Source organism: Protopterus annectens, chromosome 14.part0, assembly GCF_019279795.1.
Source record: "Protopterus annectens isolate FY-2018-M chromosome 14.part0, PAN1.0, whole genome shotgun sequence".
NCBI classification, from domain to species: domain Eukaryota; kingdom Metazoa; phylum Chordata; order Ceratodontiformes; family Protopteridae; genus Protopterus; species Protopterus annectens.
Window position 1 is genome coordinate 19272325 of NC_056748.1, and position 19493 is coordinate 19291817.

The 19493-nt window shown below is 35.6% G+C and overlaps 1 protein-coding gene across 1 annotated transcript in view; it reads left to right on the forward strand.

Annotated features, from left to right (window-relative positions):
* Window positions 1-5114: 5114 nt before the first annotated feature.
* LRRC66 (leucine rich repeat containing 66) overlaps window positions 5115-19493 on the forward strand; it is a 94727-nt gene continuing 80348 nt past the window's right edge. Inside the window, exon 1 of the mRNA XM_044055721.1 lies at window positions 5115-5617. Within this exon, the coding sequence (XP_043911656.1) occupies window positions 5116-5617 (502 nt within the window). The 5' untranslated portion in view covers window position 5115. The remainder of the gene's footprint in view (window positions 5618-19493) is intronic.

Genomic DNA, 19493 nt, shown 5'->3' on the forward strand with positions numbered 1-19493 from the left:
AAGTAAGGAAAAAACAAAAGGCCCTGGTTCAGATGAGCAATGATAACTCAAGGAGGATTATGAAAGTTGACAAGGGAGAAGACATTTTAGTCACAGATATCTCCACCTACAGCATCAAAATTGAGACTATGTTTGATGAAAGGAGGTTTTACACTAAACATACTGTGACAGAAAGTGAACATGCCTATGTGGATTGGGAGATCAAACTAGGTCATATCTACAATGCTGCACTAATATCAGAGAACCTGTTTGAATATTTTAAAACACCATGACCTCAGCTTCCTAGATTGTTTGGAATACCCAAGCCACATAACAATACAGATGATCCTCCCTACTGACCTGTGGTTGCTAGTGGGGGCTCACTAACTGAAGTCACAGCTATTTACCTGGACTACACTGGCAGAGAAGAATAGGTCATACATCTGAGATTCCATGGATTGTATTAGAAAAACCAAGAGCATTCCCATCAGTAACGACAGCTTACTGCTTACTACTGATGTTGAATTTTTGTACACTGTACTACCTCATAAGTACAGTATACATGCAGCTACAGAAGCACTAGTAAAGTACAAAGCCACTGCAGCAGAATGTGAGACACTAGGTAAGCTCTTGAACCTAGTATTGGACTCTAATTTCTTCGCTTTTAATGGCAAAGGATACAAACAGACAACAAGAATAGCAAAGAGGCAGCTGGGGCAGCCATGGCCCCAAGCATAGCTAACATCACACTTGGGAAATGGGAAAAAGAATTCATCTTAAACAATCAAAACTACATGATTCACATAGCAGTTTACCTCAAATTTATCGATGACATCTTTATTGTATGGGATGGTGACAAAACAGAGCTTCAACAGCTTATCAGTTACATTAATCAGATGACTCCTTTCCTCAAGTTCACTTCCTCCTACAGCCCTGACTTCACAGTTTTCTTAGATATGGAAACATTGAAAGATAAAGACACAGGGAGAATGGTGACTGATTTATACAGAAAACCCACCAAAGTAAACATACTTCTACATTACAGAAGTCTTCACTCTCCAAAAACAAAACACAACACGGTAATATCCCAAAGATACAAAATAGCGCACATCACCTCAAAATTCTGACCTTTTCTCAAGAATCTTAAGAATTTAAAAAATATTGTTTTAGTCAGAGAGTACAAGGGTAGCATGCTTTACTCCTTATATGAATCCACCAGAGAACTGAAAAACAACAATGCCCCATTCCTTTACAACCATCTGAGAATTTTAAAGAAATCATTTAGGAAAGAAAAAGACTGTTGTATTTTGACATATTCTTGGGACTTTCAGTTTCTCAAAGATATAATCAATGAAAACTGGGCTATAATATCTGAAAGTACACAACTAAAAAGCATTTTAAGTGACAGACCTCAATTTGTTTATAGAAAGGGCAGGAACACCCATAGCTGGATTGAAAGCAAAGCAAAACCTACAGACAGAAGAACCAAGAAATGTGGCTGAAACCACTTTTTGTAACGACATAAAGGAGGGTGATTCATTTATGTGCCCATACCTGGAGAGAAAACTGATTGTAATTCTACATTTCTTGTCTACAGGGCTCAGTGCAACAGTTGTGAGGCATTCTATACTGGAAAAATTGTGAAAGCACTAAAAAGAAGAATTCCAGGACACTTAGTTGAAAGTCATGCTAAATGTAATAATAATGCTCTCTTTAAACATTTGATCACTCATAATAGATACATTGGCTTCAGGTTCTAGATACTCAAGAAACTAGAGCCTGAGTTTCTGGAAGGTGATGTCAACAACATCCTGGAAAGACACAAATTTGTTTGGCAACTCAGGCTAAACTCCTTTCATCCTCCAGGAATGAATTAATGTTATTCTTTGAAAAGTGTGCTGGAACTTTGAAAATTGCCACATTGTATCTTTTATTAACTGGACTCACACAATGTTATTGTTTATATGGGACATTTCAAACACAAAGTTTACACATTAATCATTGTATTTATTCTTTGTTTATTTTATTATATTTGTATAGATTTTATTACTTTTATGTTTTGTATTTTTTGAATTTTTTGATCTGGTTTTCTTTTGTGAATGTCACTCAAATTTTAAAAGTATTAAATTAGGAATATTTTGTTTATTTCTAATTTATTTCTAAATCTAATATAGACAGCACAGATTGACACTAAAAATAAATTTTAAAAGTATTAAATTAGGAATATTTCGTTTATTTTTAATTTATTTCTAAATCTAATATAGACAGCACAGATTGACACTAAAAACATATATATTCCTTAGATAGCTACTATTACTACTTAGCTATAGATTTTTGACTATAGTGAGATTTTCTATATTATATTTATATATATCTTTACTTGATTCTGTCTTGATGATGCATGCCTTACAGTTACTCACACATATACATTTACAATACCCTAACCTTTTTTTTTTAGTAGATTAGACATATGGGTACATTTTCCTTTGGCTCTGCTTTGTAAAAGTAGCTTGAATTTCATGGGAATTATTTGAATTTTTTTGTTCTATTTTCAGATGCTGTTAAATATAGCCCCTTTGTGCATACACAATGGTTCTATGACATCGGACATATAGTGAATTTAAAACTATTGCTGCACATATTATATAAATTTTTATATATTGATACACACTGGAAACTATACCTCTATACCCTTAGTTTGTGCACATCACGTGTTTTTATATTTTAAACTCATAAGTTTTAAACAGGAACTTAAGTTACAGATTTTTTCTGTTTCCCCCATACAGACTGTCACATGTGTTGTTTACATACGAAGCTTGCATTGTCTAACTGCTTAAAGCATATAACACTTAAATACGACTTAAACACAGAGTTTTGTATCAGTTTATCTCCATTTTTCCATATTTTTATAACTTACAAGTTTGTTGCTCTTAGAATTGAATCTAAGTATTGTCAGTACAAGTGAGTTAGCTAGATTTCTTAGTAGTTTAAACTGTTTCTTACTTCGGATTGACAATTACATTTAGACAAACAGTAAAACATGGAATTTCTAGTGTGCACAGACCTGAAGAAGAACCAAAAGTGATTTTAGTTAAAAGGTTTGAGCAAATTAATATGGTGAAAACATAATTTCATTTTATTACTATGATTTTTATGTCATAAGAATGCAATAGAGAGACATAGATTTTTAGGAATCTAGAATAGCATGATATTTTAAGTTAGCTTGGATCCTTTTTATTACTTTATTTTAAGGGAAGGAGTATTTTTTTATTACAGTTGGACTGATTTGTATTTATTATTTATATTTTTGTAAACTTTACTACTCCCACTTTAACTGCTACTTAAGTAATTGTTCTTAAATGTATTAACCATTACGTCTTATGGATTACTCATCTGTGCTTACTAATAAAGAAACATAATTCAACATATCCTAGATTGAATTTTTTACTTGATTTACTAAGTGTAAAAGAATTGGGTAGTATTTTTGTGTATTTGTTCCACTGAGAACACCTGTTGGAAAGTTTCTTGCAGTGTTTGTTTTTTTGGGCTACGTGTGTGACACTTGGCTTACTGAAACTTTGAGGGACTCTGCAGATTTTGTCTTGATGTCTACAAAATAAATGCCACACAGAATAGGGCCCAGTTGTGATACCTTCAGTACTCTACTAGTTATGATTTTATGTTCAGAGAGGGTGCAAACAACTTTCTACTTAGGGTCTGTTGGATAGACAGTTTGTAATCCAGTGCACAATGCAGGAATTTATAGTAAGTTTGTCTAACTTTTCAGTAATACCAGCATGGGGGTTTAGTGCAACTAGCTTTGTCCAGGTCAAAATAAGCATTGTGCACAGAGTGACCAGTGTCCACAGTCTCTGCAACCTTTTTAAAGAAGTTTAATGGGTTCAGAAGACAGGGCCTGGCTTTCACAAAATCAAATTGGGTGTAGTCTAGATCAGTCACGTTGCCTTTGTCTGTGTAAATGAGTTCTGCTATGATACCTCCCATGGCTTTGCATATTAAGAGTGGTGAGGCTGATGGGCCACCCTTGTGTAGGGCATCACAGTGGCAGTTCACCATTCACCAGGCATCAGGGATGAACACTGTGGATGGGCTGAGGTTGAACACTTTAAGTAGTGGCTCAGGTAGTATATAGTTGGCACTGATGTGAACACAGCATGTTATCTGTTCCCATAATCTATTATTTTTAGCTTTTGACAGGGATCCTAAGACTTGTTCCATGGTGATTACAGGGGAAAGTAAACTTTCAGGGATTCTGGGCATCATGGTGTGGGTAGATGGAGTAAAATGTGCAGTCAATTTGGCTGCTAATGTATTGGTTATATTTGGAAACTGTTACATTATTATGGGATTCTCCACAAAGTCCTTCTGTAGAATGAGTTGCCACTCTTTTTCGGATGTGTTGACATAAGCTACATATTTGAAGCCAACTTTAAGGTTTTTCACTCTGTTTACCCTATACATAACTGTTTTAACAGTGTACCATCATAAATTAGCTATCTTTTCAGCATTCTGTATTTTGCACGTTACTATATGTCAACGATATTTCTGTCGCTGATCTTGCTGTAAAAGAACGCTGTCATTTCTTCATATCATATATGGTGATTGTTGATTCATGTATTCTACTCTGTTGTACTAACTTTTGCATTTAATGTTTAAACCTGTAACTTATTTTACTACTGCAATGGGGTGATAGCTGAAAAGGGATCTTCTTGGGCCTCTTTGATTATCTTAAAAATAAATGGAGTACAATAATCAGTGCTATTTATAGTATATACAAATAAAAAGATCAATGGCTCTCCCTATTGATAAATATATGAATGTGAACAATACAGTGCAGTACAGTACAATACAATCAATACAACAATAACTCAGCAACTATGTAATGTATGTGTGTACATTTATGCAAGCATTTTCACCTGTGACAGTAAACATCTGTGAGAATGATCTGCTTAGTTAATAACTTTATGCTTAGATTATACTAAACACAAATAATAGTCTGTAAATGCGTATCCCAAGCAACATATAGTTTTATGTTAACATTCAACTATTATATTTTATTTGTTTGTTTCTCCTTTTTTAATACAGCTTTGCTTCCAGAATTATGAAGGAAAAATAATGGCAGGTCCTTATGCGAGAGTCTGCGTGGCTGCCCTTGTCTTCATTCTTAATCTAACAGATGCAAAAACAATACAAGGCAGTGATGTCATGTTTGCTTGTGGTCTTCCATGCACGTGCTTTGGGGCTTCTATAATGAATTGCTCATATGGCAAACTGTCAACAATTCCAACTTATGTACAGCCACATCTGACAACACTTGATGTGAGTCACAACCATATTAATCATTTCTCATGGCCAGAACTGAAAGAAATATGGAGAATTACACACCTTAATCTTAGTTACAATAACATATTTGATGTTACTCTAAGCACGTTAAGCATGTTATATTTTTTGGAGGTCTTAGACATTGGCAACAACAACCTCCAGCACTTTTCAATGGATAAATTTAAATTTAAACAGCAGTCAAAGTATCCTTCCCAAAAGGAATCAATAGATTACTTACTTCCTTACCTTAAAGAGCTACTTCTAGAAAAGAATAACCTTTCAACTGTGCCAAAAGGTGAGTTAGAAATGCTTATCATAAGAATATAATGCACAAATAGCACTTATTTAAATTCTTAAGTAAACACCTAGTTTATTACTTTGTGTGATATAGATCAGAAAATTCTTGCACTATATTAGTCACTCACAGATGTTACAAGATGCACATTTATTCTATCGGCAACTGCATAAAGCAAGTGGCATACATATATTTATTTTTAAATGGAAATGCTGGAAATGGAAACACCAGTGAATTTGACCCCATAAAACCTGGTGTTACAGCACAGGAATAACAAAACGATGTTAGGGGTAGCCACAGCTTTAGCAAATGGGTATATGCAACAGGCTGTAATTGCAATTGTTAGTCATAATTTTACAAGTTATTGCCCTCAGAGGCATCATGTCATCTCACCACTCAACATTTCATGGCCTTCATGATAGTGGCATTACCATGTGGACAGGGTCACCATACAAGGGCTCACCGATAACTGTCACCCACATTTGCAGACCTGCAAGAACCATGGACTATATATCTTAAGAGACATTAAAGTATGTGTAGCTTTGAGAATACTACCAAAATGGACCTTGCAGTGACATTCAGTGGATACTGTGACACTATTCCAGGCATGTGCTTCAAGGATACCCCATCAGTTTTTAAGTGTCATGCTACAACACATGAGGCAGCATATATGGTTTCCTCATAGCATATTGGAGAGAGCCACTACTATTCAGGAGTTTTATGATCTAGGTATTTTCCCTGAGATGCTTGGGGTCATAGACTGCACCCACATTGAAGTAAAGGCTCATGAACTGTTAAAGTTCCCACTTCATGAACTGCCAGGCGGTCTGTAATATGAGGTATAATGTACAATGTGTCTGCAGCTCACCCAGGTAGTAACCACAACTCTCTCACATATGTCACCCGTATGACTTGTATCAATGGTTTGCGAGGGGTGACTTTCTTAAAGTGCATCCTATTGGTGATGCCAGGTATGTCACAGAGCCATGGATGATAATAAAGATAAAGAATCCACAGACTGTGACAGACAAAGGATACAGTTATGCGCTGTCACAAACCCAGGTCACTGGGGAGTTTATGTTTAGGCTGCTGAAGATATGCTTTAGCTGCTTGTATGTCACTGGTAGTGCCATGAGTTAGAACCCTCAAGCACATACAAAATATTCTCAGTCTATGCAATGTTTCACAACATAATATTAAGGAAGCAGTTCACAGCAGGGAAGGTGTGCACAGGAGTGCCCTCACCGATCGCACCAAGCAGTGGGGGTGAGCGGAGCAACAGAGGATGGCTGCACAAAAAAAAGTGGGTACAGAATTCCATGGCACTGGCCAAAAAAGACAATGACTGCTTCATGGTTTTCTGCCAGTTTAAAGCATATACATTGTTGTAAAAATAACACATGCAAGCCTACACCCAGGCTGTGCTTACCTATGCACAGACTGCCCACACTGTGCCACAAACTTACCCATCTCAAGTAATAATGTACAAAGAACAGGGCATAGTTATCATCATTTGCACAAGTGGGGGTGGGAACACAAGTGTGCAGTGTCACCCATAGGGAAACATATGTGTGTGTGTGTGTGTGTGTGTGTGTGTGTGTGTGTGTGTGTGTGTGTGTGTGTGTGTGTGTGTGTGTGTGTGCGCATGCGTGCACGGGCACGTGCATGTGTGTGCATGCGTGTGTGTGCAGATATGATAGAGGCTAACACAAAATGTTCTGTGAGGGGCCCATTTGTGAGGAACTGGATCCTGCAGTGCATTCCATTTATGTCTGCTGGAATACATTTTCAGTGGATATTGCAGCACTTTGTCAGAGTGTTATGGACAGGACAAGGGAAACCAAAGAAGAAGTGTAGGTATGCTGTACATACCACCATCCATAAGTGCTGCCTCCCCTCGGATTATCAGAAGCAGTAACAAGCACTAGCCTACAGGCAGTTGTGCTACATGAACACGAGCAACTGGGTTACCAGATCTGTCAGCGGCATGAGTGCCACATCCTTGTGGCTGTTCTTGCCTGTCCATATGCTTGAGTACTAGATGTTGGGCTGGAAATATTGGGGCTGTGTGAGCTTGATCTAGGCCTTCAATGTCCAAGATGGGCATTAACATTAGAGTCAGTCTTGGATCAGATCTAGGTCATGTTTTTGGCATGCATCTTTTGAAAAATGGAGGGCCTTAGCAATATCAGTAAGTGAAGAAACATGTCTAGAATAGGGCATGCACTCCCTCAGAGTCTCTCGCAGACCATGTAAACCATGCACCATCTCTACAAAGGCTGAGGTTTTACTGGCCTATACCTCTTTGATGGCTCTGCACATACACTGTATTACATATACTTAGGTAGTTCAAGTGATGGTTGGTAACCATTGCATCTCCTGCCACCTGTATGCCTATATCAGGCAGTGAGATATCCACTGTATGGAGCCAAACAGTACATCACCTGTAAAGACACCAAATTAAAATGCCCGCAACAAGTAAAACTTACTTTATTTCCAGTGTAAAGATAATAATCATAGCAAGTAGCGGTAGAATGTGAAAAGACAGACCTTACCTTATGGAGATGCTGTTGTTGTTTGTAGCCATGATGTTCCTACCTAACAGAGACAGCATGCGTTTAGTGATTTGCACTTAAGTATTCAATTCAGGCATGTGTGCTTCCATCAAGTCAACTACTATCACACACCTGCAGCATCTTCAATATAGATTTGAAAAGCACTACAAAGTCCCACATCAAGATCAAGCACACCACCATCGGAAAGGAGTGAGTCTGATCCACAGACACAGAGACAAGTAACTCCTCCATCTCAGTTAACAGCGGTTTGGCCAGTGGGCCATCTCATATTACCTTGCACACAAATTGGGACAGAATGCTTCTGTGCAGTGTGCTGGCAGCAGACTTGTTTATAGTTCCTGCCTTGGTCACTGGCAGCATTTATATCCTTTATTACATGCTATCATGTGTGGTCATGGTAGCTCCAATCAGATGCTTCCTGAATGAACATCTGTTCGTGCTGGAGATGAAGAGCTGGCATTAAGATCTCATTCTCTGCTTGGGAGAACTCGAATTTCTGTGTCTTTTCTTTCCCATTTATTATGCTGTGTGGAGACAGAGAATATACATGGTGAATACATGAATAAGGATAGCTTTGAAATACCACTCTGTCTGCACATGGCTTGTCATGTTGTATTGGGTGGACGTCTATAAATATATCTTGCAGTTAGACATACTGACCTGACATAAAAAAATGTCACAAATAGTGACATTGCTTCTGATAACCAGCCCACCCCCACACTTCCTCCAGCAAGACACAAGCAATCCTGCAACAATGTATCCAGCAAGCATGATGTGCTTAAGTAGCATATTAGGTTGCCCTACAAGAACTCATGTCAGACAGCCCCACAGGCATTCAAAGAACCAGTGATTGCAAATATTTGCCCTTATTGCCCAAAAGTCAAAATGTAATTGTGCTGCTGTCACTGTGTGAATGTTCCTTTCCCCACTCCCCCACCCCACCCTCAACACACAAAATAAATTGTATTTCGCTTTCTTATACAGTGCTAGCACCCTCATATGAATTCCAGTGAATGAATGACGGAACATACTTTAAGTATATTTTTATTGTACTGTCAGCATGCAGCTGAAAGATGAACATTTATTTATTTGGATTTGTTGATTGGGGTAGAGTAATGATTTCCATGGACCTTTTTCAAACTCAGCTTGGGAGAGCTGTCTGGTTAAGTGACTTGCTCAGAGTCACACAGTTAGGTAATGGAGACTAAGAGAATCAAACCCTGGTCCAATGTGCCACAACAATTGGCAAATAAACAGCTCCTTAATCTTCTGTGCCAAATACCTCATACTTACTCCAAGTTCCACAGTTAGGCACAACAGCAGAGCACACTCCTGATACCAGCTGAATCTCTTGTTGTGCACTGCACAGTGGCAATAGGCACAACTTTGACACTTTTTGTTTTGCACCGTTAAGATCTGAGTAACTTTTTCACTACATCTGTATCACTAATCTGCATATTACTGTGACCTTGTTCTTGGTTTGAAATTATCATTGCCCTGGACTCTTGACATGACCATTTTCTTTGATTTCCTACACTTTCCTGTTTGGTTTCTAACTCTAATATTGTTGTTTCTGCAATCTGGGTGGCCTCAGGTAATGTTTTTACATTAGTAAGTCTTTGATCTTTTCCCTAGTGACAGTACAGAGACCCAGGTCACCTCTGAACTGGATTACACTGTTTGAAACCTTCAAATGTCTACTTGTTATAAGTAAGAAAGCTAATTTGTTTGTGCATTATTTCTTCCTAGCTTATTATTTCAGAGTTCCAAACAACAATGCTATTGTTTCTAGAGGCATTTTGGTGCATACAAATCAATCCACTACTAGGTAAGTGCCTGAAAAGGCTGTTTTACACTGTATTTCAAATATTTAATCCAAAACATAAAAACATCACACAAACAACAGTAAAAACAGCAAGAAAAACCCAGCCAAGCTAAGCTTTTCACTGAGTGATAGCTTAAATCTCCTCTAATGGAGACTTGTGGGATATAACACAAATGACTCATTAAGGACGGTAAGTATTTCATTTACATAGCTTCTGAATGTCCATGACTTTTTTACTTTTTAAGACTTTATGGTTACATTCAGGTCAATAAATCCAAAACCCACTGGTTGTGGATATGCGTGTTTCAGCCTTTTTATGGACCTCATCAGCACAGCATAAGTGGATAGTTTGCATATACTTCAGAAGCAGAGGGTCTTTAAACCCAAGTGATGCCCGGAAAAATTAAGGTGTCTTCAAAATATCCCAACTGACATCCAAACCAAAGGGTGAAAAAGTCACACCTCTTTTAAACTGTAGCAAACTGCTTGCTAAAAGTGTTTATACCACCTAGACTCAAAGTTCTGAACACAAGGATTATGCAAAACTAATGATAAAAGTTTCAAAATCACTCTTTCTATGGATGACGACTATGGCCATAGTTGTGTGTAAAGGCTCTTAGTGTTGTGAGCCCACATTAGCACCTGAGGAGTGGACTTAGCATGTGTGGACAGGTCAGTGGCACAAATGAGAACATTACATAACATGTATTACTTTTAATTCACACTCTTGGGGCCTTTGATGTAGGCAGACCTCCTGTTCTTGGAAGCAATAAATAGTTATTCACTTGAATGATCTTAAATAGAAATAACAAAGACGTGCACTTTACATACACAGATTGTCACACCATACATTTTCATTTATTCCTATTGACAAACATTTTTGTATCCTTAAAAAACATGTAGACACCAATTACTTGACCACAAAATTACACTCTGGATTATTAATCCAGTGGCACTTTTTCAACCAAGTTTAAAGGAAGGCGTTTTGGATCTCCACTGTGAGACTTGCAGGCACCATCTGCAGTGTGCAGCGGTAGCATTGTTGCCTCAGAGCAAGAGGTTCTCCCGTTCGATTCTCGGCTGGAGTGTGAGGAGTGCCTTTTGTGCGGAGTCTGCATGTCCTCCCCGCGGTTGGATGGGCGTTCAAAAGACATGCGTAAATGGGCATGCCTTCATTGAAGGTTGAACGTCGAGCTGGCACCTCGGCATTTGTGAAAATCTACTGCCAATCATTAGCAGTCCGGAGTTCCACTGTGGCGACCCCTAACTGGGAAAAGCCAAAAGACAACAACAGCAACTGTGAGACTTGCAGGTTATTCACTGTGACTTTTTTGGCAACCTACATTACTTATTCAACAGAATTCATGTGGATTTTGTTATATATATTTATACAGGCTAGCGTTTAATCACTAGTTATATATTTCACAAATTATGATTTTTTTTTTACATTTCACTGAAAATAATATTTCAGATTTACATGGCCCACATTTTTTATAGACAGCCACTAGATGGCAGCATAATATTGCCCTATATCGTGCACTCCATATTCTCCATAATGCAACATGTGTGACTGCTATTTAGCTTTTACATTTTGTATTAATTTAAGGTAATTCCTGAATATATACTTGTTTTTGGTATTGTTTTGAATTATTGTTTGAACAGCAGAATGACAACTGAGTACTATATAGCAGATATTTGGTATTACTTAACTTTTCTGATGGTCTGTTTCTGGCTAGTACTAGATTTATACCAATGTACTATATGGAATTATTACCTATAGTTCGAGCTGTGAACCTATACTGCATGCTATACTTTACACTGATTTTTTTTCTTGTTATCACAGCATACCAGCAAATGTGTTATTCATATCAATTGTCACCCTCCATTCTATTTATTTGACTCTAGCTTTATTATATCATACAGGTTGCCTACTCATCATTATAATTCATGTATGTACAAACCTTTTGTGCATATTTTTAGTTTGTGTGTTCTAATGCAACACAATGCAAAGATAATTTATTTAATGAGGTTTATACTGCTTTCAGTTGATTGTATTATACTATGTGACTATTTGCATTTCTTTAAAACTTAGTCTCTTCCTTTTTTTGTATCATGAAATTGAAAAAGCTTAAGAGCAAAACCTAGGACTATTGTCAGGAATTCTACAACTATTTCCTGATATCTTGTTCTCCATAAGACCTTATGAATTTCTTCATCCTTACATTTAAAGCTTTGCTTTACTTATCTCCTGTACACATGGGTTTCATTACTATGCAGTCAAGATGCTTTACAGTTTTTCTAAACATTACATTCTTATTTTCCCTTGAGAAGGATCTTTTTTCTGCAGTTTTGTTGATTCATATGTTTCATCCACTGTTTTGCCACCACCATCATCATCATCACCAACTCCTTTTCACATTCTTCTACTTGGGTTCAGAGTGTCAGAGTGTTGTGTCTACTGTCACCAACTTTCTTGTGATTCAGTGCCACTCTCCTACCTTCTTTGGCCATCATGCCTGACTGTTATAGTCTTCTCATACACACAGTCCATCCATCTGTTTGCTGAACACCCTCAGTTCCTGTTACTTTCTTCTTGTCTGTCCCAAATCTTTTTCACCAGGTTGTCTTCCACTTTTATGTCCATTTGCCCAAACCAATGTAAACTGCTCTCTTTGACCTTCTCTATAATTCATTTATTTATTTATTTATTCTATTTATCCTTTCTTGATCAGATTAGTCCCAGTAGTCTATTAGCCTTTTTTTAAGGGAGACCTGAAGTGGTATGTACCTGATGTGGTATGTATACTATTAGGGGAAGTTTGACTAGGGCATTGGGGGAACTTCCCCTCTGATTGATTGTGACATGTATTCACAGAAATGCTAGCTCCAAATAGGTGTGCACTTCCCATTCCTTGCACAGTCGTGGCTGAGAGGATGGATAAAGTGATGGAAGGAGTGGAGGATAATGCCATCTTGAAGAGAGATATGTACATAGAGAGTCAGTGAATTCAGAAGTTACTTTTCAAAAGATTTTGTTGCTGAGTTGGAGGAGATGGCAAAAGAAGAATATGTTGTTACAACCCTCCAATTGGGAGTGCTATGGGATGATATATTGCAGGAGGAAAAGTCGGAAGTCGGGGGTAATCCTAAAAAGGGGCATTACACAGAAGAACAAAACATATACAGAGATAGTTGGAAGCAGCAATGAGCAGAAACAAAAATGACATGACAGTGTGAAAAAGAAATTTGTGGTGTGACACTGCAATTTGTGTGTGAAAGTCCAAGAGAGTAAAGATTTTATTTTGATAAATAAAGAGACATTTTGTGAAATTATATCTGAGACTGTTCATGGAATGGAAATTTTTTTGTGTGTATGAACAGAGACAAAATGATAATTCTTGGAACAGTTACGTAGTAAAAGCTTTTTTTTTCAGAGAAATGAAAAAAAAAGAAATATACAGTTTTGAACAGAAGTAGAAATAGAGAGACTTTGAAAAAACATTTAAAAACATTTGTAAAAAAGTGATGGACATTTCAAAGGTTTATGACAACAGGGGATTTTGGACTGAGGGATGGGATTTCAATGTCATTTTAAAAAATGGAAATGGAAAAAAATGTGCACATTCTAAGTGTTATAAATGCTGATTGTAACAGAGGTGTGATGAAATATTAGAGACAACCAAAACATGTTTTTGTGGGAAAGAAGGACAACTTGTAAATAACTGTGATAAAAATAAATGCTATATATGTGGGAAAACAGGATGTGATGCAAAGAAATGTGAGCTAGAATATTATAAATGTAAACAAAAGCATTTATGGATGGACTGTAAAAAGAGTTTAATGATAGTGAGAATGAGGAAGAGGACATAAAAAATAAAAAAAGGGTTGGAAATTGAAATAAAAGATAATTTAAAAAAAGAAAAGGATAATAATAAAGAGGATGGAGAGGAGATAGAGAAATAATCAGAAATTAGTGATGAAGAAGATATAAACTGGAAAGTGCTGAAAGGAAAAAAATAATTCTACTGAATGAAGAGCAAAACATAGGAAAGGAAGTTTAAAGGAATACATTTAAAATAAAAAAGAAAGGAAATTGGTAATAGGTAATATAAATTGAAAGGGGAAAATTGTTTCCTTTAAATTAAGGAAAAGAGAAAGTAATACTTTTAAAATTCTGTCAGTAAATGTAAAAAGTATTAAAATATTGTAAGAAGGATAGGGATGTTAGAGTGGTACAATAAATGTGATGTAGACATTGTATTGGAAGACATAAGATTCTTAAATGAAGAAAGATTTCAAACAAAACAATATGGGATGGAAATACAACATGGAATTTGATAAATGAATGTTTTTCAGGAAAAACAGTATTATGTAGGAAAGCAATGAAGATATTAATTATAACACTAGTAAGAAGATTAACTATTGTCGATTTAAGATGCCGAGAAAAATTATACAGAATTATAGCTTTATATGCTTACGTTATGTGTACAGAAAGGGAGAATTGACATCAATAGATGTTAGCTTACATAGCAGTGAATATGAATATTATAATAACAGGGGATTTTAACTGTGATTTAAGAGTTAAAAGAAAAAAGAAAGGAAATGACATAAGATAAACAGATGTTATAGCATATGGTAAATTGGTTATGTGGAATAGAAAATTCTGAACATATAGTAGAGGTATCCTTAAATCTGAAATTGATTACTTTATAATATCTGAAGGAATATATGTTGCAGAAAGAGAAGCAGTTGTAACAGGATTTACAGATCATTTAGAAATATGAATGTAGATAAATGAAAATAAAAAATATATTAAAATAGGAAAGGGAATAAAAAGAATGGAATAAAAAAGAAAATGAGAAATTATACAATTATGGAAAGATCATGTTAGTGTAAAGGAATTTTATGTTAATTGGTCATAACAGTGGATTACATTTAAAGGAAAATATAAAAAAAAAGTTTTTACAATGGCAGAGAAAAACAAGAAAGGTAGAAAAAGAAACATGTGTAGAGATGCATGAAAATACTTTTGAAGAATTATACAAAATAAATTTTGAAAACAAATCTAAGAATTTATTATGCAAAGATATTTATTATGTGGAGAAAATGAAGAAGTCTCACCATACTTAAGTAAAATCATAAAAGAAGAAAGTAGCATTGTGAGAGAAATGAAATAAAAGAAAGGAGAAGGAGAAAAAAACAAGCACATGTTATGGAAAATGTTGTTAATTACTTGGAAAAAATGTTTAAAGCAAAAAAAAGAAAGAATGTAATAAAAATTGGAATGTAAAAAAAGTTCAGACCAAGTAAATAAAGAAATTGAAAAAGTGATTACTATATATGAGTTAGATCAAGTTTTTAGACAGGTAAATATGGTGTTGGTAGCAGGCCCAGAAGGGATAGACTATGAAATGTGTAAAATTTAATGGAATGGCAAAAATAATATTTGTTGCATGTTTTGAATAAATATTTAAATGAAGATTTTTGCAATAAGAAACTGTTTACTGGAATATTAAAATTCATATGGAAAAAAGGTGAAAAAGAAGACATAAAAATGGAGAGCAATCATATTAAATAATGCAGATTATAAGATTCTTATGAATATAATTAAAAAAAAGATTGGACAATAAGACAGGAAATATAATGTATGAAAATGTATATAGTATTAAAGGGCATACTAGAATATAAAAGAATAAATAGATGATGTCAAACTTTTAGTAGGTGATATTAATAAAACATTTGATTTGATAGAACATAAGACATTATGGGAATTAATGGACACATATAGTTTTAGTAATACAACTGAGAAAGTTTGTATGACAGGATATAATAATAATAAAATAAGAATTCTAGTGAATGGCTGGTTAAGTAAAGAAATAGGGATGACTAATGGGATAAGACAAGGTTGTTCTGTGAGTGGTATATTATTTGCTTTAGTTATGAATGTTGTAGTAAGTGAAATAAATTGTGAAATGGAAAATGCAAAGTCTGTAATGCAATCAGGAGTAGACAGCCCAGGTTTCATGACATATGCAGAGAATATTATTATAATAATTAAAATAGTCTATTAATGGAAAAAGCCATATTTTGTGTAATAGAGTGTTTAAAAGAAATTGCCATGACATTAAATAAAGACAAATGAAAAGGTTTGGGAGACAGGATAAAGATAGGAATAAAGCAATTTACAATAAAAGAAATTTCAGTATTCGAATAAATTTTGATGATAAAGTAGTAAGTAAAACACAGTGTGAAGAAAAAACTTTTAAAGGAATTAAAAGAAATTTGTTTTTTTATGGAAAACATACAGATTACCTCATAAAAAAGCTGATTTGATAAATTCCATATTAATGGGAAGGATAGTGTATTTAAGTGTGTTTATTATTCCGAGAATTATGAAACACGTTTATTAGAAGTGATTTTTACATTTATATCAGGCTCTAGATTAAATCCAATAAAAACAGAAATATTATATATGAATAAAGATGAAGGGAAGCTGAGATTATTAAATCCAGCCATATTTGTAGCTTCATTACATTTTTATAAAGTACTGAAATGAATAAATGACAAAAATGAAAAATCAGTAGTAGGACTGTTTAAGTATCAACATTTTGGGGAGATAAAAAATAAATAAAAGAGGAAAAAAGAATGTTTTAATGAAGAATTAGAAAATTATCAAGAAAAACTAAAAATGTAAAATATTGGAAAACATGATATAAAATATAATGGTACAATATTTTTGTATTAACCTATGGAAACATTTACCAGAAGAAAATAGTAACTCTATAAAAGAAAGAAATAGGTGACATAGTAATGAGGTAGAATGTCAGGATTTTTATGGAGACTGGGAATAAAGAAACTACCAGTGAAAGCAAATATGCCTTATAAAAATAAAAGTGAGACAATATGTCTGTATTGTGGTGAAGAAAAACACTGAGCATACTTTTTTAATGTAAAAGGGTAGAGAAATTATGGAAAAAGCTGTTTGAAGAAAATGTTTTTTGGAGAGTTAAAAGATAGTAATATAAATATGGATATGATGAGCTATGGATATTATAAGAATAGAAGCAAAGAATATAAAATAAGAATGGACAAAAAGTTGTTTTACATAGTATGGGTAACTTGGAATGAGAGATTAAATTAGATTATGTTTAATAGGAAATGTGTATTATCAAATAATATTAAAACATCATATGGTGATTATGGAAAAAAGAGAGGGGGTCTATTTTGAAGAAAAATGTATAAAGATGAGAAAATAGAATGTATAAGGATGCAGTTATGCAAGTAATTGTGTAATTTTGCAAATATGTTCAGTTCTATGTAAATTGGTAAATAAAAATGTCATATAAATAAAGGGTCCTTAAACTTTTTGATAAGGGGCATGGGATCTTTTATATCCACATGAGCTAACACTTTAGTTTACCATCTCATCTGAAGGATGACACACTTAGGAGTGCTGCAGCACCACCCTTATCCTGCACTGTAGTGTCAGTGATTGATCTTTCTGGTATGGGAATAGAACCCACAACTTTCTTCACCAAAGGTAAGTGTGCTACCTGTTGTGCCACTTACATTGATAATTGAAGGTACTTGGTCTTCTTCTCTAATGTCCTCATTCCTTCCTCTCTCACACAGTGTACATCCTACTACCCATCTCCAGAACTTTATCTCCATCACATCTAGATTTCTCAACTCCTCTGTCTTCATAGACCATGTTTCTCTACCATACAGTATTACTAGTTGCACCACTGTTTTGGACACTTTACCTTTCAGCTTCTTTGTCATTCCTGTGTCATACACCATCTCTGACACTATGTACCAGTTGACTGCAGCCCCTCTAATTCTGGCTTTAAGCTCCTCAATCAGACTTCTTTTCTCATCAACCACCCCTCCCAGATACTTGAAGCTGCTAACCTGTTCTATTATTTCTGTTCCATTATTTCCCCTTCTATTTCATTTCATAGCTTCTTCTGATTTCCAGGATTTGCTGCCATTACAACTCTCTTATCTGTATTCAGTTTCACCCGTGTGCTTTCAGGTTTGCATTCCATGATGACATTCCTGTTCAGAGCCTGCATGTAATGCCACATCATCTACATACAGCATCTTTGCTCATCTGCCCCCTCTGACTGTTTGCTAATATAGTCCATCACCAGTATGAACAGCAGCAGACTCAAAGTTGAACCTTGATGCACACCAACTCTCAATGGGAATCCCTGTGTGAGTTCAAACACTGTTTGTACTTGTGTTATTGGGTCCTTGTACATAGCCTGCAGTAATTCTATCTGTGTTTCTGGGACTTTGAACCATAGCAAGTCTGCTTAAATCAGCTTTCTTGGAACCTTGCCATATGCTTTTTCAAAGTCTAAGAATTTACACTTGAACTCTTTCCTCATGTCTAACTTTTTATCAGCTATCTGTCTCATTACTCTGTTTATTTATTTAGCAATCAACCTCTTCAGAACTTTCATTCAGAGTGTCAGGAGTTTGATACCTCTGTACTGCCCCTTTGTTTTTGCACACTGGCACTGGTATGCTTACTCTCCAGTCATCTTGAATACTCATATCTCTCCATACAGCTATGCATAGGTCATGGAGCCATTTCTGTCCTAACTCACCCAACATCTCCCCTAACTTCATTTTCCTAAGTGCTATTCTTACTTCTTCTAAGCTGGGCTCCTCGTCTTATTTAATTGCAGACTGTGTCTGTGGCAGGACAATTTCTGTTGGGTTTTCCTCATTCAGAAGCTGCTGGAAGAACTCATTCCACCTACCTTTGATGTCCTGTGGACTGGTGTATCTGACTATCTTCTTTATCTTTCTGTCTTTGCCTTGCAACCTGATAAGAGTTCTTTGTGCCATCTGAGTCAATTTTCAGAAGCTGGTAGAGAGCCTCTGATGCCTTATTCTTTGCTATTGCAAGTGATGTCTGCCTCTTTGTTAGCCAACCATCATTCCTTCTTTATCTGCTCCATTTTCTTCTATTGTAACTGCTCTCTTAGCCTCTTTTTTAACCAATCAATATTCCTTCTTTGCCTGATCCATTTTTTTCTATCTCACACATTTTCTTGCACTCCTTTCTTTTGATGTACTCCTGGACTTCTGTATTCCTCCATTTCATTATGTACCTTATTTCCATACCAAGCTTGGCTGCATACCTATTCCGTAGTCCTCAAAATGCTGTTTTGAGGCACTGCCATTCTTCTTCAGCTCCACCAATTCCCTCTTCTTCCTGAGGTGATAGAACTCTGAGTATTTCCTTGAACTCTTGCGCCTTCTCTCCATTCAACATCTACGTGTTCATTCTAGTCTTTGTTGACCTTAGAGCCTTTGTTGACAACTGCTTGCAGATGACTGTGGCAACCAATGGTTTCTGATGTGGGCTCTCTGTTTCATTGAAGATGACTTTGCAATTGTGGGCTCTAGCCCAATGCCCTTTCCTTACTAGGAAGAAGTCCACCTGAGTTGCATTTTTACT